Source organism: Alternaria metachromatica, assembly GCF_023757995.1.
Source record: "Alternaria metachromatica strain BMP 0045 chromosome Unknown scaffold_28, whole genome shotgun sequence".
NCBI classification, from domain to species: Eukaryota; Fungi; Ascomycota; class Dothideomycetes; order Pleosporales; family Pleosporaceae; genus Alternaria; species Alternaria metachromatica.
Genome location: NW_026055519.1, coordinates 228,116 through 250,464, shown reverse-complemented (window position 1 = coordinate 250,464; position 22,349 = coordinate 228,116). Strand labels below are relative to the sequence as shown.

Genomic DNA, 22,349 nt, shown 5'->3' with positions numbered 1-22,349 from the left:
TCCCAGGAGGAAATGGGAGCAAAAAAGAAACGTGTCTGTGCCCATTACCCGAATCTATAGTTGGTTAGTTGGGGGATTCGAAATTTGGATCTTTGGAAGAACATACCGAACGAGTGATCTTCGCATTACAAGTGCGACGCCTTACAGTATATTACAAACCTTAGATATCCGAACTTCGCATCTTGATCTAGGTTATCTCAATATTAGCATGCAGGCGTGAATGGGCAAAATAGTAAGACATTAGTTTTGCAAAATACGTTTTGTACTATTGAGATCCTACATAGGTATAAAGATTAAAAATTCAGGCCAGCTCCCCTTGCTACCAGCAAAGGTAGCAGTCGGTCCTAGTGCACGCCAGCACTGGTAATCTTTCTCTGAGTTCTCATGTGTCGGCAAATCAAATGTTGCAAAAACAGAACACTGGAGTAAAGAAATTTGGGAAATGTGCCGGGGTTGCGGAAGTTCGACGTCCGTAAGGGATCGTGAAGGTCGTAAAGGGCTATGAGGGTCGCAAGGGGTCGTGAAGGTTGTAAAAGTCGCATGGCTAAGAGCCGAATATTTGAAAGACCTAAAATAAGTCTTAGCATTTCTTTGTCCCGCATACAAGAAGCAGAATCTACTCACACATCGAGCAAATATTGAGTAGTGAGTGATCTCGTTTGACCACTCGTTCGGAGTTTAGTCGTCCTCGCCACCTGGCTCATCGCCTACCTCTTCTGCGTCGGAGAGGTCGTCCTCTTCTCTTGAGAGATCGATAATGTCGACCAACTGCTGCTTGAATTCCTCGCCCGTCTGTTCCAGTGCTGGCAGAGGCTGGGCAATAAGCAACGATAACCACTTATTATTGAGGGCAACCTCGTCTGATGAGATCTGTGCCTGCTTCAACAATGTTCCCTGAATCATACCATCTGTGTAGTACGCAGGTTCTTTGAAGCCATTGCCTGCGAAATTGAAAGCACCAAGTTAGTTCAAATCATATAGACATGTCGTACGTTGAAGACTTACCTGTAGTCCAGCTGCAGGAGGGACGTCCGAAGATCAAGCAGATTGCGCAAACGACAAGGTCTGTACCTGGAATAACAAGCTGCTTGCAGCCTCCTTTGGCTAGTAGATCTTTCGCGTTGACTGCCAGTAAAGCGCAAGTGTCGCAATTCTTTCGTCTGCCAGCGCTCTCAAACTCGCCATTCACGTTCAAGAGGCCACCTTGGGTCATCTGGCGCTGGATCTCTACAGCGGAGAATCTACCACCGTTGATCATCGTGAGTGGCTCCGGTAGTTTGATCTGGACAGTTTGGGTATGGTAATCGAAAACAGTTTGGAGGACGTAGGCACATCCCCTTAACTTTTCCATCCAAGGTTGAGGGTTGTTCGGCGCAGCATTGAACAGCCACTGTGTTATTGCGATAGATCTAACGTAGTTAATATTTGAACCGCGGTCGGTTGGCGCATTCTTGAACGTGAACACTTTACGGGTGTGCATGTAGCGGAAACGGAAGTTGCCTGAGCCGACTGGGTATTCCCACTCCATACGCACTGCTAATGCGCGGCCTTGTTGCCAGTTACAGAACGCACCGATCCGTGGTAACCTTGACCAGGCATTAGGATGAGCCTGTCCATCCGTGCGAACCTCGAAGACGAGGTAGTAGGGTTGACCGTTCGTGGGACCCATAGTCCCGTCCATGACAAATTGGACATGGCTGACACCGAAGAAGTACTTGCCGGCGTGGAATTTCTGGAAGACGTTGATCTCTGAACCAGCCGAAGCTCGTTGTTTCTCACGGTAAGTTGCGACCTTTGGTTTGGCTGTCCTGAACACCGAGATGGGAATAACTGATCCGTCGATACGTGACTTCTCGAGAATGTCATGGCGAAGGAAGAGAAGCTGTTCACTCTTCAGGCTCCACTCCTTGTAAGGGCTGCTGTAGTTTGCTCCGAATTCTACGCCAAAGCCCTCCCGGTCGATCGCGCCAGGCCATCCAGTCTTCTCAAAAACTTTCTCTGAGACTCGCCTAAAATAGAGCGCAGTCTCGATTGCTTCAGCATGCTCAATCGGACTGTCACCACCCAGCCTAAAGGGATCATCTTCGTCCACAAGAAGATCTGATCGGTAAGACTCTAAAAGGCACACGAAGATCTGTTCGACGAGGTATGAGAAGTCGATGTTATCTTCGTCCGTCATCGTGCAGAGAGCTGATGATTCTATGAATGCGGAATTGCGAGTCAAGTCTCCGTAGCTGCTGGTTGACTCTGGATGACTGTCGAATCGGTTACGGTAGTCGACTGTCTTGCCTATGTAAACGTAATATGTGTTTGCACGCCAACAGCGCTTGACGCTGAATGTAGATCGGTGATAGCGTATGTATATGCCTCCAGTGCCTTTAGGGAGCTTGCCATTGATTGCGATCTTGGATTCGTCGATGAGACTGTCGATGTTGAAATCGGGCGTGTTCAGCACCTCGTAGAGGCCGGCATCCTGGATACCTTGGAGGATAGTCTGGACAACAGAGGCGACATCATTTCCCCTGCCCCTAGAAGCTCTCTTTTCTAGGAGCTCAGCGATTTTTCTGCCCATGAAGGGCGCCGGATTTGTCACGAACTCGTCCATAAGGCCAGCGATTGTATTCGCGAGGACTGAGGTGTCTGCAGTGTTGGTCTTAGGAGGATCTTGCACGCCCCCAAGCTCCCATGTGCTGAGGTCCATATTGAAAGCCCATTCTTTGATACTGTTTTTCCACGGGTCTCCCCGCTTGACGACTCTGCTAGGTACCCACTGGTTTGTGTGCCATATGTCACCCTGAAAGTATTCTGTGATACCCCGGATAAATATCTTGACCTTTCCATCCTTCTCTTCAATCCAGTGGCCTCTCATGTCTTTCTTGAAGGCGGATCGGGTCGCAGGTACCGTGTAATCTTCGATGATAGTGCAGCCATAGTGGATAATTCCGAGACGCCTATCCTTGGGTCCGTTAGAAGGGATATTGTCTCGTTGGTCAATCCATCGCATAAGAGTGTTCGGGTGAAGATTCGAGAGAAGGTGAGGGGGAGCGCCAGGGGGAAAATGCGGCATGTCGTTCGTTGTAGAGGGGGGAGATGATGTGACCAACTATAGTTTTTGGTCAGAAAGAATCTGTAAAGATGTCTGCTTACTGTTGCTTACAGTACAGCAGTGGTTGTTCAGGCGGTATTGTCACTGCCTTTGTCGATATCAACACAGCCTTGTGCTGTGTGACAGGATAGAAATACCTTGGGCCTTCAACTGAGACGCCTGCTGAGTTCTTCTGTGTTATGGTTGTTGGAGTTGTATGTTGAAGTTGCACTTTGTCATGCGGGTTGACACTGGAGGCTTTGAATTGGAATATGTGGCTCAGGTTCGAGCAGTTTCCAGGATTGTAACGGACGTGGGACGTCAGGAGGTACGGTAAGTATCGATCGTATCGGGTGCTTCACGGTATCAGTAAATGCACTGATCAATGCATGCGATGAGAGCCTACTTAAGATTGGGTGTATCCTGTTCAAGAGCTGGGAAAACTGAGAATGGTGGTATGGGCCGCGAGAGTGAGGCAATGAAGGATTGCACGTATACCGCGCACGTAGAGGAGTTAGTGGTAGTGGACAAAGACGAGAGGCGGGCAAAATAGTTCCAGTATTATATGGACAGTCGATTCGCGCTATCTTCTTGGCTACGGGTAGTCTCGTACACTTACGACGCCGCTTCTCACCTCTCTAGGCGGCAAACATACTCATCTCCGTAAGCCTATACTCCTTTGGGCATCGTATTCCCGTGTGCTTACCTGATTTCGACAGTCAGCAACCTCGTGCTTCAATTTATTTGCGCTAAAAGACGGCTTTTACCACATTTCCTGTGCCAAGCCCGTTGTTACGGTGTGATACAGTCATGTATAGTCCTTGAAAGCGTCGAGGTATGTAAAGGTCAGGCGCTACGGGGTTTGACCGCAAGTTTCAGCGGGCACAAATTGCTCAACAGCCCCGTGGTTAACCATTTTGGGTGTGTTTGTTCGCCTCTAGATGTTCTCTCGCTCACTTGCACATGACGTGAACGCTAAGTACTTCTTATCGTCGGAGTGAGAGGCCGATGGCTTACCGTATCCCACGCAGCTTCTACCTGTATGTAATAGGTATTTGAAGCGCCTTACCCGTTCCCAGATCACTGCTTTTACTCTCTACTACAAGTTTGTTCGTGTAATTTACAGCCACTTCCACTGGTTACACCGACTCAATCCTGCCTACGTCAATCAAGTTTGCCTGCATTGAACTCTCTCCGACATCGATCCACAACAACATACACCCGGTTTGAATCCAAAGGAAAGCACCACTGAGTTTCTACCAGCACGATGGCCTTGTACCACCCGACCGATAACCCTCAAGCCATGACCTCCGCACCGCGTATAGCCGAACACCAAGACGCATACCGGACTTATGGGCCTCCTCCGAGCAACTTCTACATGTCGCGTACTACCACTGGAATGATCTATGCGGACCATAGTTCAAGTACCGTAGTCACCACCAAGCGACAAGGTGCAAGCAGCAACCACCCTTACTCGATCGCCGGCCAAGCCGCTCACCCACGTCCGGGAATCGCTGGAGAAAAGCCACACACTCGGGTGTCAACTATGGGTCTCTTCCCCCCTCCGGTTGAATACGTGCCAGGCTCAACTAGATGGCGTTGGCATCAGGATGGTTGGTCGTCAGCATTCGCTGCGGCTGCGGCACAAAAAGGTATTACCCAGACGGCAGACCAGATCCAGCAATGCTACGACGATCTCACTACACACCCGGACATTATGGCGAAGAAGTCAGCTCTTCTCTACGATCCTATCGATCGAGATACCGCAGTCTTTAGGGACGAGTCAACTGCGTCTCTAGTGGCTAGATACGGCTCCCCTGAGACTCCATTCAGTTTAGTCATCATATGCCCGTACGTACGAGCTGACGGTATCGGTTGGGAGCGTATCTACGATACTCATAATAGGCCACCAATCTATGCGAGATGGTAAGTAATATTCCTGTACGAGTTTTATGTGAGACAAACACTGACTTCGTACACTTATCCTTAGGTCTACTGGGGAGCAGGCGATCCATGAGCCACTGGTGCTTATGTGCATACCGAAGATTGAGACTAGAACTGGTAGAGAGTCATACAACAAGGATGCAGATTGGTTTTCGGTTGATCCAAATCCCGGCTCCGATTTTGAGAACGAGTTCAATCTCATGTCGAGAAGGTATGCGGCTTTTTTTCTAATTCATACTTACCTGGCTACATTCCGCTGACTGTTGTAGGTGGTCTGAAGAGGACTTAGTCACGATGATGGGCCACTTGAGCTTTCCTACGCAACTCGGAAGCGATGCCCTTCGATGGACTCTCGTTCGTCTCCATCGGTGCATTGCCATGGGTGAGCAGGTCGATGACAACGACCTGGGTTGCTGGATCGAACAATATGGTCAGTATCTACTGAGGCGAAATGACGACCCTCCTCCTGCGTTCAGGTTCAATGCAAACAGGTCCTACACAGGCCGACTGAACGTTCGGTACCGCCAACTTACAGCAATGGTTCTGAACCGAAAGCTTTTCCCCTCAGATCCTCCGTCCTTCGCGAGGCGGTGGGATGATGCCATCCAAGCCCTCATCGCATACAACCTTGAGCAAGACAACGAGAAGTCAAAAGAGTTGTGGTCATCTTTTAGAAAGCTGCTGAATTACGCCAGCAGGCCCTGATCATGGGCTACAGTCAGACCTGGCATTATCTTTGGGCGATGTTCAACTTCTACAAAGGGGTTGTCCTGGTCGCCACAGCCCTCTTTGACTCACACCTGTGTGCGATTCCTTCTCTTGGTTGCCATCCACTTCATCCCATGGTACTGCGATGACGCAGAGCGAAACGAGCCACTCACGACTTCCGCAACATCGACGACCTTAACGAAAAGATACTCTCACGAATGAGAGAAATCGCAAGTATAATACACTGGTCGCTACAGCATATGCTCGGTACGACGAAAGCCAAGACATATTGGGAGCTCGTGTTTCTTTTGGGAAAGCATTCGGTCGGCATGGATTCTTTTCTTTGGTTTCCAGCGGCCCGTATCTCCTTGTACCTAAGTTCTTTGGCTAAGAACTAAGACTGTGGGGATATTTTGAGTTTAGCTGCTTTGAAAAACGGTTTGTAAGAAGACTTCTGTGTTAAAGCTACATCCTAGACTTTTAAGGCTTCATGTATTAATTTATTGTGTTCTTCAACATTCTGCAGAGCCTTAACGTATAGTTGTATGTCGCCAAAGGCAAATGCTTCCATCAGAGCTGTATATGTTAAAGCGCGTGTTATCGTTCAAATTCATTAGCACACGTTGCTCAGAGATCATCATTCATATCGCACCCACGTTCTCATTCAGATCATTATGGAAACTATGGAAGGGCGGCGCCAGGACGGGAGGCAGGAGCCCGGATCTCCCAGTCATCGTTGTCATCGCCATCATCGTCATCGGCGTCGTCGTCTACGATCTCGTTCTATGTGTGTCAGCATGGTAAGTGAAATTGTTGCTAATGACGTCGAGAAGACTCTTGCGCAGTTTGCAGCGCGCGTTTGTTATCATGGATTCAACCTTCAGTCTTCACCCATTGAAACGTATCTGGGGCAGTCGACGAAAGAAGCAGGGTTGAGCTAGGCATGACGAGGGACTACTCACGGACTTCTTCTTGTCTTCCTTCTCCTTCTTCGCCCGCTTGGGCGGCTTGGCGCCCGCCGCCGCCTTCGTCGCAGGCCGCTTTCGCGGCACGGCCGCCACGGACGGCACGAGCGCGGAAGCCGGGGCCAGAAGCCAGTCGACTTCGACCTCGTCTTCGTCGTTCTCGTCTATACTACGTTAGCCCACCTGATACATGAATGTACGACCAAAACCTGAGTAGTGCAAGGCGTATCAAGTATACCACACATCCTCGTCCATCTGTATTGAGCTTTGTGTAGGGTTGTCGACCCGATCGGGCTTCAAGTGAGGGATGAGCTGGTCTTGGCGTGTATTGAGTTTTCCGAGTTTATCAAGGCAGGTGCGTAAGTCCAGTCTGCGTGAACTCGGATGTGTGTCCTTCAACGAGAGCCTCGACTTGTATGCAAAGTATGCACCTACCTTGGTCTTCTCCCGCAGGAGCGGCGACAACCGCGACAATCTCCATAGCCTCCGGCCCTAGAAATGTGTTAGTAACGGCTGCTGCAGCGGGTTGCGATGCAGCTACTCACACTCGTCCTTGATGATGGCTAGCGAAAAGAAATGTCAGCAATGCTCACGGAGAAACCCCCAAGACCCATTTGTGTCACAGCTCTCGAAATTGCGTCAAACTTAGTATCGGTTTGATGCATTTGATTGCGTACACTAGTCGAGCGTTTGCAGTAACTTGCTGTGCCGCGGGCAGAAGCATAGATGAGCTCATCACTCGAGATGCAGCACCAAGATAGGGAAAGCTGGAAAGAGTATGAATAAATGGGAGTAGACCTACTTTCTGGCTCGGGCGTGTAGCCCGAAACACGGGCGCGCGATACGGCGCAGAGTGATCTATTGGCATTCGTCAGTCATGGGTCAAGGGTGTGATCACGTAGTGCATCGCTCACTGCATGATGTTATTGATTTGGTTGAACATCATGAAGTGAGCGACAGCGAGGTTTGAAAATCCAGCTCCCACGTGTCTCGCTAACATTGAGGGCAGTCGCGATGGAGGAAGTCGCGTTCAGGGAACAGCTGAGTCGGATCACTCATATTTCGGACTAGTGGCATGACGAAGGAAGGAGCACCTCAGCATAAGTTCGAGACCGGACTCTGGACAGGCCCTCCACTGCGATAACCATCTCTCGTGAGCTCTGTATAGCTTCCTACTCTTTAATACTGTGAAGAGTCTGTGCCGACTCAGCGTTGAATGCGGGAGCTTAGAGGACTCGTTTCCATCTCGCAGCGGGCTGAACAACAAGTCCTAGGTGCTGCACATTGCAAAGCTGTGGCTGTTTGGGATCGAGGCAGATGTGTTCTGGCTGTAAGTGATGGAGATTCCGATCGTCGAGAAGGCATCTGAAGTTACTTGAAGGCGGGTGTATGGGTTTCCATAGTGCCGGCAACGTTTTTGCAGTGAGAATGCCGAACATGACGATCGCGAGAAGCCGATGCAAAAGGGGAGGTGCCGCATACAGTACTTCTAGACCATTTGAGAGATGAGCGTAGATAGATCAGCGGCCATAGCCGGAGTGAGTATCGTTGTGGAAGCTGGCGCAACTATGAAGGATGTTGGTATGTCAACACACACCTGGGCGCAATCTTGCCCCGCATGAATAGGTTCTTCTCTAGGTACGTCGCATTACATGTATGACCTTCTAGAAACCGCTGTGACGATTAACAATGAAATGATACTTCTTAGGCAACAGCGCAAAAAACTAACACTACGCTTCTTTGTAAAGAAAAATAATTTGACGTTGTGTTGAGTGTGAGCTGCAAATGCAGCAAAAAAAGAAGTTGTGTTATGCCCACTACCCGAATCTAGAAGAACTGTTAGAATGCGAATTCGAAGTGTGGAACTCATGAGTGTGAAGCTTACCGAACGAGTGATCTTCGCATTACAAGTGCGACGCCTTACCGCTTGCTATTGAAGTTGTTAGGACATGTTTCATGCAGTTGGATGAACAGTCGAACTTACGCCAAGCGGGCCTGTTACAACAGGATTGATGGCAAAAAGTGCAAACAGTAACACTATTACCTTGGGCGAGATGTGAATTTTGGTCGATTCGTGGGCAATGGTGGGCCTGGAGGGGTAGACTGGCCGAGTCCGCAGCCAGTGCGGGGCAGGAATGACACCACGCTTCAGTGCATTGATAACGATGCTTAGTGGGGCTCTACTATTTATTGGTTTCAGCTTGGTCGATTACGCTTTGTCACTGGTGGTAAGAGTGTAAGTACATCACTGAGATAAGGGGAGGAAGTGAAGCGCTTAGTTCAGGATCCTCGATTTCGAATACACATCGAAAAGGTTCCGCGCAACGTTGTGTAGCTGTGGCTACCTGGTTGCTACCAACAGGATCACTGGTCGCTCCATCGGTTGCGGGTGTGGTTTACTAGGTGTCTTGGACCACACAAATTATTGGGAAACACAAGTTGCTCATCAGAAGCATATTGACGATATTGCAAGTCTATGTTTCGTACAATACATTCTGATCATCACCGCACTTGGAAATGTCATGCTTCGCTGCTGACATAGACGCGAACAGCTATAGAACGAGCCCTTTGAGGCTATGGCGGAAGCCTTGAGACACATTTGTCAATAACCAACGGCTCTTTCCTCGATTCTGACGCTGTCGACAGTGCGCAAATTATTGTGTCAAATGGCACTGCTGCAAATGGTGGTGCCGGGCGTGCGGACTTCGGCAGCGCAGCCTGAATATTGCAACAAAACCAAGGGACGGTTATCTTACCACGAAAACTGTTGCTGTAGGGAAACAATTGCTACCATGCTCATTCACCAACTACCCCGTGGGTTATTAGTGTTCCGTGGCAAGGGCCGATCATTCGTGGTTAGCCTCACCTTTGTCCCGTAGTTCGAGCGTAAGCTCCGACCACCGCTACATCATCGCCGCTGTAAAGGCAACACGTAGACCAAGACTTTCACCCTACACCACATTTCCACACTACAGTCCTTTCCGATATAAACCTCTGTCGCAGAATCTGGCATCCGATCACACACAACCCAAAATCTCAATCTAGAATCAGACGAGCCGAATACCTAAGATGGCGGACAGCGGCGTGGACATCGCATCCCTCACAGCCGACCAGCAAGCCGCACTCCAGCAATACACCGCCGTTACCGACCAAGCAACATCCGACGCGATACCAATTCTCCAGCGCGCGCAATGGAATGTCAACATAGCAGTAACCCGCTTCTTCGACGGCGAACCGACCGAAGACCCAGTCGCTGCAGCCGCTGCACAATTACCACCGCCCCAAGACATCCGCCGACAAGAGACACTATTGAATGGCTTTGCTTCACCGCGATCCTCAACAAGTAGTGGGAGGAGGGTCAGGATAGAGCCTGCGCCAAGGGTGGTGCCGCAGCCAGAGAGCCAAGTTACCACCCAAGTTCCGCTGGTGCTTGCGATATTCTTTGCGCCGTTCTCGCTCGTGTACTCGTTATTCGCGAAGTCTTTCCGACTTTTAGGCTGGCTATTTCCCTTCCTACCCCGCGCGTGGGGGAGGGTGACGGCTAGCAACATCAACACACCCGCCTCTCAACGCAGCGCAAGCGGACGCCGACCTTTGAACCCACGAGATACCGCGGCGCGATTCATCCGCGAGTTTGAGGAGGAATATGGCAGCCACAACCTCCCGTTCTTTGAGAGCGGTTACGCACAAGCCTTCGACCTGGCTAAGAAGAACCTTCAGTTCTTGATGGTCGTGCTGGTCAGTCCCGAGCACGATGAGACGTCTTCTTTTATAAAGGACACACTTCTCGCACCAGAGGTCGTGGAGTTTGTACGGAATCCCGAGAACAACATAATACTGTGGGCGGGCAATGTGCAAGATTCGGAGGCATACCAGGTTTCTGCCGCGCTATCGTGCACAAAGTTCCCTTTTACCGGCCTTATCGTACACACGCCGCAAGTGTCATCGACAGCCATGGGCATCGCGGCGCGCGTAGCCGGTCCTACAACTCCACAGCAGTACATCGCAAAGCTAAGACAGGCGATGCAGCAACACACAGAGCCGCTGAATCGCGTACGCAGTCAGCGCGCTGAACAGCAGGCGACAAGGAATATCCGAGAACAACAGAACAGCGCATATGAACGCTCACTTGCAGCGGACCGAGAAAAGGCGCGCAAGAAGAAGGAGGAAGCGGAGCGGAAAGCCCGAGAAGAAAAGGAAGCACTTGAGCGCGAACAAGCCATTGAACGATACGCACAAAACCTCGCCCAATGGCGCAAATGGCGCGCCGCATCAATTCGCTCTGAGCCCAGTCCCGAGGAAAAGGACATCGTACGCATCAGTCTTCGCATGCCTAATGCCGAGCGTGTGGTCCGCAAATTCGCCGCGGATGCTCATATCGAGGAACTCTACGCGTTCGTTGAATGCTACGATATCCTGCAGTCTGAAGAAGGCGCACAGGAGAAGGTCGAAGAGCCAAAGGATTTTGAGCATGAGTACAAGTTCCAGCTGGTCAGTCCTATGCCGCGCGAGGTGTACGAACTCAAGACTGGTGGCACGATCAAGGAGCGCATTGGACGAAGTGGTAATCTGATCGTTGAGCGGACGGATCTTGAGGATGAAGAAGACGAGGATGAGGAGTAATCGCATGAATATAGTCATTGCGCTGGCGTTACGCATTTCTGCTCGACTTAGCGTGGGACGTGGACATCCACTGAGGTTTTTGATATGATAGATACGTTGGTTACGAATGTGAAAATGTATGTACGGCCAAACACGTACATCTCTACTATATGCAGTTCTATTTTTATCCTTTTGAGCCAGATTGCCCTATAAGTATTTGCAAGACGATGAACACAGCCACAACTGTGCTTCGAGTGCTTGTATCGGGTAGGCTACGGCTGTCTCGGGTGCACGGGCCATATCTTAGTGCCGCTCCCGGTTTCGTCGACGGGTGACGCATCACAAGCGTAGATCGTCCAATCTGCCCATCGCGTTCCTCCAGACAAGCCTCCGATATGATCGCATCAACAACATAACATGGACAGAGCGAAGACTCGCAAGCCTCATAAGAAGTCGCGAAACGGCTGCTTACCGTGCAAAGGCCGACATGTCAAAGTGCGCCTTCCCAGTCGAGTTACGAATTCTACTTGCGACTAACAAATCTCAAAGTGCGATGAACAGAGGCCCAACTGCGCAAACTGCGTGAAGCAAGGCACGGTGTGCGAATACCGACCTTCCACCAACCGCGAGAGTCGTGAGGCGTCCCATGTATCGCCTTTGCCGGCCGGAACACCAGCTTTTACGCCGTCATCCACAGATGGTCATGCCAATGCTCTTGATCAGCAACCATTACCAGAGTTTGGAACTATCGATCTTAATGGCGCATCCAGCCGGCCTGATCTGACGCTGAATATACCCCAACTACGGTTGCTCCAGTACGTCCTTTCATTTCGATCTTGAAGCTTTGAGAGTGTATCACTCTACCTCCAAGACCGGTCATAATCTTCGGTCACCGGAACACATTCACTGCTTACGGAAAAAATGAAGAAATTTGAACTGACTTCGTGCGCAGTCACTATACTAATGTCACCGCCAAAACCCTCGCAGCGAATAATACTGATGCTGAGGATGTGTGCTCGACATTTCTGATACAGACAGCTTTCGATCATCCCTACCTCCTTCAGGCAGCTCTTGCTCTCAGCGCGCTACACCTGAGTCGGACTTCAGCTCCAGAAGAGGCTCCGCAATACTCGTACCAGGCCGAGAAGTACCATGACGCAGCTCTACTTAGTTTCCAAACATCGGTTCGCGACATCGATCATTCGAACTTCAAAGCGGTCCTTCTGTTTGCCGGAGTCCTATTCCCACACGCATGTGTAGCTTCAGTTGCAGCTCACTCGGATATGGAGCACGCGTTTGACAGCGTGCTTTCCAATCTAGTTTTGACCCGGAGGATACGGCCTATGGTAACTGGCTTTTACACAGAAATGAAGGCGAGCGAGTTGGGCCGCATGATTCCGGACGACGTCAAAGACATTGATTGGATGACAGAAGAACAACCACCCAATACTGAACTTGTGCAACTGCGTAAGTTCTCGGAGGTCGTCCATCATGTCTATCCTCCCGATATCGTCGATGCATATGGCTTTGCCTGCCATATCCTCGAACTGGTCTTCCAGGTCGCGGAAAAGTCTGATAAGCCGCCTTCCGATGCGTTGCTGAAGATCTGGATTCACCTCATCTCCAACCGCTATATCGAGCTTCTATCGGAGAAGCAGCCGGGATCTCTGATCATCTTTGCACATTACGCGGTCATGATGCACAGAGCAGCAGCGAGTTACTGGTATCTGGAGGGGCTCGCAGAGCAGATACTCAAGATCGCGGATCACATGGTCCCTAGCGAGTGGAAGCAGTGGCTTCAGTGGCCCAAGGAGCAGATACGAGGTGGCTCTGTTCCGCCGACACCATATTCTGGACATGCGACATGAAGCCTTGGAACTTTTCTTGGCATTCGACATTTTTATCATTGTGCGCCGAGCTGTGTACGCTCCCGACCTGCTGCAAAAGGCGAGATGTTCCTCCATGGAACAAATTCTCCGACGCAGGCTATGCTGCCCGTTGCGGAGACGCGGAGGTTGCAAACATGCTTGATTACCGCCAGCTTGCGCACAACTATTGCATCGAAACAACATCCCTACGCCAAATCAGTATTGATTATTCCTTCCACCAGACTGCTTTGGGATATGCTTGCGAAGAATGTGTGGCTGGCTTGACGAAGTCTTGTGTCGTAAGTGGAATCAGGCTAGGCTCGAGTATCCGCATGTTGACTGATCAGGTAGACTACCTTTACAGGACTTGGCTGGTCAGCGTAGAACACGACCATTCGAAGCGATGATAGTTATCAGGGGGAGGCTGTGCGAAACGTGCGAAGCAGCCGACTTATCTACTTGCACGCACCACGTCAAGATGTACGGCGTATTCTGGAAGCGACATTGAAGACTTCCTCCTGCTACCCCGTGTTTGACACCACTATACGCGAGGAACTAATGTAGGATGTTCGAGGAAAGAACAAAAAGAGTGGAGCTCAGTATTCGAGCAGCAATGCGATTGGCGCGTCGTATCCGGACGCGCTAGTCGTATGCACAGACCCTTCTCCTTCTCTATCCGGGATATGTACGCATTCCAACAGAAGGCGGGAACGTTGCTCGGGCAATCTATGTACGGGTCCAGGGAGTCTAGATACGGGATACGCTAGGTGGGCTGTGCCCCGCGGTAATTCATGGCGAGTTCTATACATAAATACATTGCTATACTCTACTCCATCAGCCAACCTCAGTCCACATACCAACAGTTCAACAGTGTACTGCCACAAACACTTCTCACTTCCTCAAACACATTACCATAACTGCTTCATCTGGGATTGCAATACCTCACAGGCTCCTGCCTCATACCTCCAACCTCCCACTCAAGATGTCGACACCGGGACCAGTAGACGACTCAAACGCGATACCAGAATATGTACTCTGGCCGTACACACCCACGATCGCGGCCGGTGCCATTACCGCCGTGATCATGTTCATACTGTTCTTTATTCACACATACCGCCTTGTCAGGAACAGGACATGGTTCTGCATACCCTTCGTCATCGGAGCTCTAGTATGTATTCAATCCCCCTCTCCAACCCTCCAGCTTCTCATTACAAAAGCTGCTTAACCCAAGAAAACACATTGCTAACACCCACCCCAGTGCGAAGCCATAGGCTACTCCGCCCGAGCCGCAGCCCACAACGACACCGAGAACAAAACCCCTTACATCATCCAATCCACGCTCATCCTCCTCGCACCCATCCTCTTCGCAGCTTCCATCTACATGATCCTCGGTCGTCTCATCCGCCGCACAGACTCTGCTGAGTACTCGTTGATCCGCGTAAACTGGTTGACCAAGCTCTTCGTTGGTGGTGATGTTCTCTGCTTGTACGTCTCCCAAAACAACACAACAACAACACAAACTCCCAAGAAACCATCATGCTAATACATTACTATAGTATGATCCAAGGCGGCGGCGCCGGCATGCTCGTATCCGCCTCCGACGCCGCGGGCTTCAAACGCGGCGAAAACATCATCCTCGGCGGCCTCATTCTCCAAATCCTCATCTTCGGCTTCTTCGTCGTCGTAGCGGGTATCTGGCACGTTAGACTCCAAAAGGGGCCTACGGCTGCGTCGGCAGATATCCCGTGGACGAAGTTGATTTGGTTCTTGTATGCGGCTAGTGTGTGCATTACTATTCGTAACCTTTGTAGGGTTATTGAGTATGCGATGGGCAAGGTATGTTTTGTTCTTCCTTTCGATTGGTTGGTTGAGTGCACTGCTAATGGATGGAACTAGGATGGTTATCTGCTGTCTCACGAGTGGCCGATTTATGTTTACGACTTTTTGCCTATGATGATTACGCTTATTGTGTGTGTTTGGTGGTACGATCCGAACATTAAGCCGGCTCGCAAGGGGGATATCGAGTTCGCTCGTCGATAGATAGGGCTGGAAAATGTTCTTGTCAACGGCGGCATATTACAGCTTGAGGTTGGGAGGGCATGGTTCTACCGGGTTTATCAATTCGACGACGAGAGCGGAGCCTTTATTATTGGCAAGCCGCGTGTTGTTTTCTTTGTGTAGCGTTCATGTTGGTTCTTTGGATTTTGTAGGAAAGCGCGCTCAGCGACATGGGTTCATGGAATTCCCGTTTGGATATAAGTGTAGATACCTAGCATAGCACATACAGGCCTTATTTATCTGACTCTGCAGCGAGTACATCGCTTATTTTATTAGCTTTGTACCAAGTACGTATTCCTTTAAGGTCGTTATCCCACCTTATGCACGGGGAAAACTGAACAGGTCTTCGGTCTACACGAAGACGGCAACTTGCACATTCGGTGACGCAACGTCAATGTGTATTCTTGGGTGTTCGCTCATCTCCTCGGACGAGATTGTTCACTCTCGCTTTTATTATTGACACGGATCTACACATGTCCCACGTCTACCTCTGAATCTCCCTCTCTTCGTATTTCCTCTCTAGACCAACCCTTCCAAAGCAGGCTACTCCTGTCTCTCCCTCGCATCATCAATCGCCTTATCCCAATTATAAAACTTCATATAAATCCCCTCGGATATCGTAATGCAGCTCGACCCCACCGCACACCCAGTCCAAAGCCCCACCAACTTCATATCCTGCTTGAAACAAAGGAAAAGCGCCAACGGCACCGCAATAACATAGTACACGAAGAGATTGCACCAGCCGCCGATGTTCTGTTTACCCAGCCCGCGGAGTAAGGCGTTTACGAGTGCGGTTGTGGAATCCGCAAATTGGAAAGCAGCGAGTAGGGGCAGTACGGTGGCGACTATGCTGACGACTTCCGGGTCGCTGGTGAAGGCTTTGGGGAGGACGTTTCGACAGGCGGTTAGGAAGGCGAAGTCGATGAGGCCGATGGCGAGGAAGGTTAGGATGTACGTTTTTGTGGCGGTGCGGGCGGCGGAGAGGGAGCCGGCGCCGATTAAGTTGCCCAGGCGGGTTGAGACGGCTACGCCGACGGAGAAGGGGACGTGGTAGATGGCTACAGCGAGAGTCATGACAATTGATTGCGCTGCTAGGTGAGCTGTGGAAAGATAACTTGTCGAAAAGGTAAGAATGTCCTACAAGAGGATTAGCGTGTGCTCCATGTCCGAGAATGCAGTGCATGAACTTACAAAAGCCAGCCACTCGGTCTCAACCATGACGATACCTGGAATCGCTAATCTTGCCATCGGCCCCCAATGGGTGAATGCATCCTTCGTGAAGCCGCCCCAGCATTCCAGCGAAGACGGGTTAACGAAGTATACGTAAATCCAAAGCAGCAATGGTAGGAGGTTGTTGGAGATGACAGTCGCAAGAGCGGCACCAGTGAGATCCCAATCCAGAACGAAGACAAAGATATAGTTCAAAGCTATGTTGATAGGCGTCGCAATGAGCAAGACAAAGAGCGAAGCGTTGAACAGGCCCTGTGCTTGCGTGAACCGCTTGCCTGCTTCAAAGATGGCATATCCTGGTGCTCCTGCGAGGAGTAACGAGAGGTAGTATCCAGCGAGATGCGCAATCGCCTTCTCGGGAACCAGGGCGGCCAGAATCCAACCTGAACACAGCCAGATTGCTCCGATGGGGATGGTCACAGCTAACATGAAGAGGATCATGCGTTGAAGGTGGAGTCCTACCATGGTCTTCTTCCCGGAACCATAAGCTTGCGCACAGAGAGTGTCTAATGATGTGGCCAGTCCTTCGTAGATTGCTAGTCCGGTGATGTTGGCTGTCATTGTGGCAAGAGAGACCGCACCAAGCTCATCCGTTCCGACTATGCAGAATAAGAGTCAGCTTGCATCTGATGGGATCTGTGTTTCAAAGACTTACTATGCCCTACGACGAATATCGTCACCAAACTGAATGAGTACTGCAGCAGGTACGTCCCCATCAACGGAACGCTGTACTTCAGCAGCAACTTGGCTTCCTGCCCCGCCGTGGTCCCCAGCTCTTCTGTCGTCCCATCTCCGCCCAGCAGACTCTCAATCTCAGAGGGATCTGGAATCGCGCCATATTGATTCTGCTTCGCCGCGTTTTCGTGCGCCCTGAGTAAGCCGACGCGCTCAGCCGTGCTCGTCGAGAACCTGCGCGCCTCGGGAGCGTCCATTGTGTTATAGGTAACGCCGCCACCAGATGTAAAAGGGAACGGAACAAAACCCAGGGCTAAAGACGAGATGTCATAGTCGGATTCCAAGTGCGTGACCTCGATGTGCTGGACTTTGTCCTGGTGTTTCGCTCTCACAGTCGTCGGCTCGGGCAGCCAAAGTGGGGCTAGGAGCTGGGCCTCTGCCGTCAATGGCGCATCTCGGCGCATGGCGATATCGGGCAGCTTGCAGCGAAGCAGTAAAGCGTCGGACGACTAACGAGGGGCGGGCATAGTCTTGCCTGTGCCGTGTGGAGTTTGAGTGCGACAGGTGCCCGGATGCGGGAATGTTTGTCCAGAGTCTGCAGCTTTTCACGAGGTTTTTGTGGTGCGAGATGGGCACTGTCGTGGGCTCATTTCCCGCGCTGGGCTGGCACCAGGGTCTCCGCTGCTCTCGTTGCCATGTTTACTGCGAGCTGTGCCTGCACCGACCATTCACAACGGCGGGCCGCGAGACATAGTCTGGTAAGAGCGAGGCGTTGGGGTGCGTGGCGATGATCGTACCATCGTAACGCGAGTCGGAAGGAAGCCCATTGGTGCGCACTGGTTCGTGATTCAATCATCTCCGAACCTCCCGGTTCGCGCTACTGTCGAGCACGTATGCTGGATTACCTCACCGAGCATCTCCAGAGATGCGCGAACTGTTGGCTGAAGATGAGGAGCACGACTCGTCTGCGTGTTGTCTTTCGAACGGTCGCATGCGCGCGACATTGTTTCTGGATTTTCGCTGACATGTGTGTAGCACTCCATTATCTAGTGAGAGAACTATCCTCGGTCAGCATGTTCTCGACTATCCAGTGCTCGATCATTGATCCTGGATCTCTGACTACTCTTCGGGTCGCATACATCGTAGTCGTACTATCGTTGTGCAGTTGCGTTGTCGAGCATGAAATAGAGCTTAAGGTCTCATGCTGCGTTAACAAGAACGAAGGAAGAGACTTGATGTACCTGTACTACAAACGAGGACCGAACGTCAGTGTAACGTCGCCATGACAGCTAAGGCCCGATGCAAGGCATAGTGAGCCATAGCCAAGTTAGTCTCGACACGGGTGAGAGACCATGCCCAGGACAGCCATCTTGCACTCTACACCTGACTTGCCAAGTATCAAGAAAATCGATTCGAGTCCAGACTGCCATATTCGTACCCGCTGCCCGTCTTAGCATCTGCCACACCTTCACACAGTTCCTTCACTGTGTGTCGTCGGCGCGATATGTTTACTCGGATTCCCAGACTGCGGTTCACGTAAACTAATGATCGGATCTGATTGCTATTACCAATCTCAGAAGTGCTTCTTCCTACCCGTATAGGCAGACAGATTGTCTATTATACCCTTTATGAGATCCCATATTTGATACATAACTATGTCGTGTCTGTATGTATATATCTCTTACAAAAAGCCAAACGCTGATTTTAGCCAAAATAGAGCACTGCGATTACATGAGTATAGCGCAGCGACCACTCATTGCTAGAGGGCTTCAACCACATATATTTCATACATCTCGAGCGTTCGCTTCCTTCTATATACGCTGTCAATGTTCTTTTATGAGGATGCTATAAGTTGAGCGTGGGCTAGCCCGTGTCCCCCACGAAGTAAGAAGTGTTCAGCAATGGCTGCTAACACATGAGACATCGTTCCAATGTCTCTCACCTACCAGTAAGCCAATAACATCTACATAACAGCAAGTCAAACATACCAGTATCAGCCATCGTCTGACATCACATCACATCACCCTTTGAATCCAAAGAGATCACCCGGCGACATTCATGTAACCATCGTGACAACCGTGGAATGTAACGCTATTGCGCTCACATTCTCCCGGTGGCTCACACACACACACCAGCGATCTTACATCACTCAAGCATCCATCCCATCCCCAATCCTTATATCCCACCCACCCTTATTCCCAGCACCCGCGGACCGCTTACCCCAATTGCTCCGAGCGATCCGAGTCTCCTCACCACAGCCCTACCCAACAAAAAATCCCATGAGCCAAATCCCTTTGCCCCAAAAACCCACATGCAGATACCCAATTTCCGCCTTCCAAACCACGACTCAGACGGCCGATCAAAGCCTCCACCTCACGACCTCGCGCAAAGCAAGTAGCCCGGCTGCCCATAGCGGGGGTGTGCACGCAAAGCCAAGCTACCCTGACGTAATGTTTGCAGATTCCGCCATGAAAGCCGCCGAGACGAGAGAAGGATGAGCGCGCACGAGGCTAAAACCTTGCCCAGTCCGCCGAGAGGAACAAGCGCGGGGTGGGGTGGCGCGCTCGCAGACGAATCGCGTAGCTAGAAAACGCGAAGAGCGCAGAGGAGTCGACTAAGCGGTTGTACGTAAGAGGTAAGCCGTCCTTTGTGCTGTGCCGTGCCGCTTCGCGACGAGACGAGACGACATCGTGCGATCGGATGGCGTGTGAGTTCCGCCGTGCGGAATGCACTGTAGGTAGGATGCGATGCGAGTCGGATGAGTGTTCCCTGGCGAATCGATGAGGGTATATCCCAATCCTTTTCCACCTCAACGGAAGTACCGGCAGCGCAAACTTCTTTCCCTGCACTCATGGCGTGACTATCTCTCATGCATCTGCATATCGAAGGTTTCTTACATGGGAGGTTTTCTACTGGTTCGTTGCTAGAAACGAACTTCCTTGGACCTGGAATAGGTTTAGATGTATCCCGGGGTAATACATTGTACTACAACGCATCCAGCATAACGTGCAAACATACGCCTAGGATAGGCAAGCTGCAAATCCATCTATCAATAAACACCCGCCCCCCACGAACCTACGAAAACAACGAGGAACGGGCAAAGTGGGCCGAGCGCGCGTCTGCATCGTGCATCGGGCGTAGGCGGCGCAAAAAGGTAAAAGGAAAAAGCGGTTGACAGGACCCTGTTACTGTACATGCAAATACTTCCGGAGTCCCGTACCGTACAAACCTTCACGCGCGCGTTGAGCTGCAATGCATAAGTGTAATGTGGAGTGAGCAAGAGCACTTAGGCCCACCGCACCGCGTGGGAGGAGACGAGCAAAAGGGAAAAAAGGAACATTGATGTTGATCAGAGCTGATCGGAGCCGTGCACGCGCGACAACGACCTGTGCAATTAGAGCGGTAAAGGAGAAGAACAACGCGACGACGCAATGCGACGCGTGTTCTGGGCGAGGATAGACGGTCGTGTTTGATGGCCATTGGGGAGTGGGTATTTGTTCTTTTCGTGGCTGGGATGCGCAGAGTGAGGCTCAGCGAGTGACGGTGCATGCAATGCAGGTTGTGATGATCGCTGGCAGCTGGGGTGCACGTGGGTGGCTGTGGCCGGCTCCGAAGACCGCACGTCGCTGTTGAGTGATTGAGCGCGTGCTGCCGACGCATAACGATCTTCAAGTCAGACATTGTTGAATCGCATGTGTATTGTGAACTCGTGAATTAATATTACGGAGTAATAGGAGTGCACCTGTGGTCGCACATACACGAGACGGAACTCAAACGTGACAAGACTGAAGATGTGAAGAATTTGAAGAATTTCATTATGTGATGACGTGAAAGTGAAACCGTTGACGATGTCAGACGTAGTCTATGAGACATTCCAGCCCAGAACGTGAAGGAAAAAAAGCCAAGCCTGGCTTGTAAACATGGAACCGATCAGAGGGTTCTTACATGGAGTAACGCCGAGAAATGCAATGGACAATATGTACAGACCGAATGCATCGAATATCGACAATGTGAAGTGAACGCTAATGCAGAGAGAAATCAATCAGGCCTCGCGAGGATCGCGGCAATGGCGTCACAAGGAGCGCAAGGCTGGGGTTTGCGTTGCGGAGCTTCGGCAACTTGAGGCGGACATACGCACTCGTCCTCAGCGGAGCTGGAATCGGAGACGGAGATCTGACGTGCTTGCGTCAGGCCCGGGGCGTTCATTGGGACGAAGAAAGATTCGCGGCGATCGTACTGCGGGGTGCAAGAGCCGTCTTCGTTTTCTAGGAAAACCGATGCCCGTCTTGAGAAATGGCCTCTGGACGGTGCGTCGTCGCACGAGGGGTATGCAGTGCCCCAGAAGGGCAGCTTTGGAGGCGTGCCTTGGCCGTTGTATGGTACGTAGATGGATCCACCACGCGGCCTCAGGAAAGGGCTTGGGTCGTCAAAGTCCTCGAATGGACTCTCGCTGGCACTCTTGTCCGACTCCTCTTTCGTGGCCTCGAGGTGCGACCTTTGTAGTGCGATCTCGAGCTCTTCTGGCGAGAAAGGTTGCGAGGGATTACGAGTGCGGTCGGAGCCGGTGGCAGGTCTCGAAGGCTGTTGGATGGAGCTGGAGCGGCGAGCGCCTTGTGATTGTTTCCGGCGGGCGTCGCGAGGGTCTTCGGTTGGATTACGGGAGAGGCCCACTAGGCAAGTCAGTAACGCAACGGCTATATGCAAACATAGTCAAACACACCATTGAGCACATCTCCTTCGTCATCGGACGCCTCCTTGATGTTTGCCGGCCTGTCGTCACCGGCGATGCTCGCTCCGATGCCGCTATCTACCCACTCTTCAGCATCGTAGTCGGAAGAGCAACTTCCTCTCCGACTTCGGTGCATACTACGGCTGCGGCTTCTTCTCCTAAAGCTGCTCCTGCGGCTCGGTAGCCTGCTACCCATGGGTGAGTACAGTGAGGCGTTGCTGTGGCGGCGCCATGCAGTCGAAAAGCTGAAAGCCTCGAGCTTTTTCTTATGTTCGGGGTCGACGGCGCGACGGTACTTGAGGGGAGGCATCTTCTCTCCAGGCTTGTAAAAATCCGACTCGGGCTCCTCTGGTTTTGCATTCTTGTGTGAGCCAGCAGTGAGGACGCGCTTTAAGCGAGTGCGGAGATGGCCAGGCATTGTGGGCGAAGAATAACGGAGCGGGTGGGTGGTGGCCGGTACGGAGCTGCGGGGGTGATTAAGTGGT

General features: G+C 51.3%; 8 protein-coding genes across 8 annotated transcripts; 4 read left to right on the top strand and 4 right to left on the bottom strand.

The window, feature by feature from the left end:
* Positions 1 to 678: 678 nt before the first annotated feature.
* J4E83_008934 (uncharacterized protein) lies at positions 679 to 3,004 on the bottom strand (the record flags this gene model as incomplete). Its single annotated transcript, XM_049335827.1, has 2 exons — positions 679 to 941; positions 1,006 to 3,004. 2 exons carry the CDS (start codon positions 3,002 to 3,004, stop codon positions 679 to 681), a joined length of 2,262 nt encoding a protein of 753 aa, XP_049185093.1.
* A 1,384-nt stretch (positions 3,005 to 4,388) lies between these two features.
* On the top strand, positions 4,389 to 5,734 carry J4E83_008933 (uncharacterized protein; the record flags this gene model as incomplete). Its single annotated transcript, XM_049335826.1, has 4 exons — positions 4,389 to 4,936; positions 4,991 to 5,011; positions 5,076 to 5,240; positions 5,299 to 5,734. The coding sequence occupies 4 exons, from the start codon at positions 4,389 to 4,391 to the stop codon at positions 5,732 to 5,734; spliced, it is 1,170 nt and encodes a 389-aa protein (XP_049185092.1).
* A 684-nt stretch (positions 5,735 to 6,418) lies between these two features.
* On the bottom strand, positions 6,419 to 7,183 carry J4E83_008932 (uncharacterized protein; the record flags this gene model as incomplete). Its single annotated transcript, XM_049335825.1, has 3 exons — positions 6,419 to 6,520; positions 6,700 to 6,866; positions 7,138 to 7,183. 3 exons carry the CDS (start codon positions 7,181 to 7,183, stop codon positions 6,419 to 6,421), a joined length of 315 nt encoding a protein of 104 aa, XP_049185091.1.
* A 2,588-nt stretch (positions 7,184 to 9,771) lies between these two features.
* On the top strand, positions 9,772 to 11,325 carry J4E83_008931 (uncharacterized protein; the record flags this gene model as incomplete). The annotated part of the gene is made up of 1 exon (XM_049335824.1): positions 9,772 to 11,325. One exon carries the CDS (start codon positions 9,772 to 9,774, stop codon positions 11,323 to 11,325), a length of 1,554 nt encoding a protein of 517 aa, XP_049185090.1.
* A 396-nt stretch (positions 11,326 to 11,721) lies between these two features.
* On the top strand, positions 11,722 to 13,172 carry J4E83_008930 (uncharacterized protein; the record flags this gene model as incomplete). Its single annotated transcript, XM_049335823.1, has 3 exons — positions 11,722 to 11,799; positions 11,854 to 12,119; positions 12,257 to 13,172. The coding sequence occupies 3 exons, from the start codon at positions 11,722 to 11,724 to the stop codon at positions 13,170 to 13,172; spliced, it is 1,260 nt and encodes a 419-aa protein (XP_049185089.1).
* Positions 13,173 to 14,154: 982 nt separating this feature from the next.
* Positions 14,155 to 15,212, top strand: J4E83_008929 (uncharacterized protein; the record flags this gene model as incomplete). The annotated part of the gene is made up of 4 exons (XM_049335822.1): positions 14,155 to 14,340; positions 14,431 to 14,657; positions 14,729 to 15,008; positions 15,069 to 15,212. 4 exons carry the CDS (start codon positions 14,155 to 14,157, stop codon positions 15,210 to 15,212), a joined length of 837 nt encoding a protein of 278 aa, XP_049185088.1.
* Positions 15,213 to 15,773: 561 nt separating this feature from the next.
* Positions 15,774 to 17,392, bottom strand: J4E83_008928 (uncharacterized protein; the record flags this gene model as incomplete). The annotated part of the gene is made up of 3 exons (XM_049335821.1): positions 15,774 to 16,367; positions 16,422 to 17,059; positions 17,116 to 17,392. 3 exons carry the CDS (start codon positions 17,390 to 17,392, stop codon positions 15,774 to 15,776), a joined length of 1,509 nt encoding a protein of 502 aa, XP_049185087.1.
* Positions 17,393 to 21,173: 3,781 nt separating this feature from the next.
* On the bottom strand, positions 21,174 to 22,282 carry J4E83_008927 (uncharacterized protein; the record flags this gene model as incomplete). The annotated part of the gene is made up of 2 exons (XM_049335820.1): positions 21,174 to 21,805; positions 21,856 to 22,282. The coding sequence occupies 2 exons, from the start codon at positions 22,280 to 22,282 to the stop codon at positions 21,174 to 21,176; spliced, it is 1,059 nt and encodes a 352-aa protein (XP_049185086.1).
* Between the last annotated feature and the right edge of the window lie 67 nt (positions 22,283 to 22,349).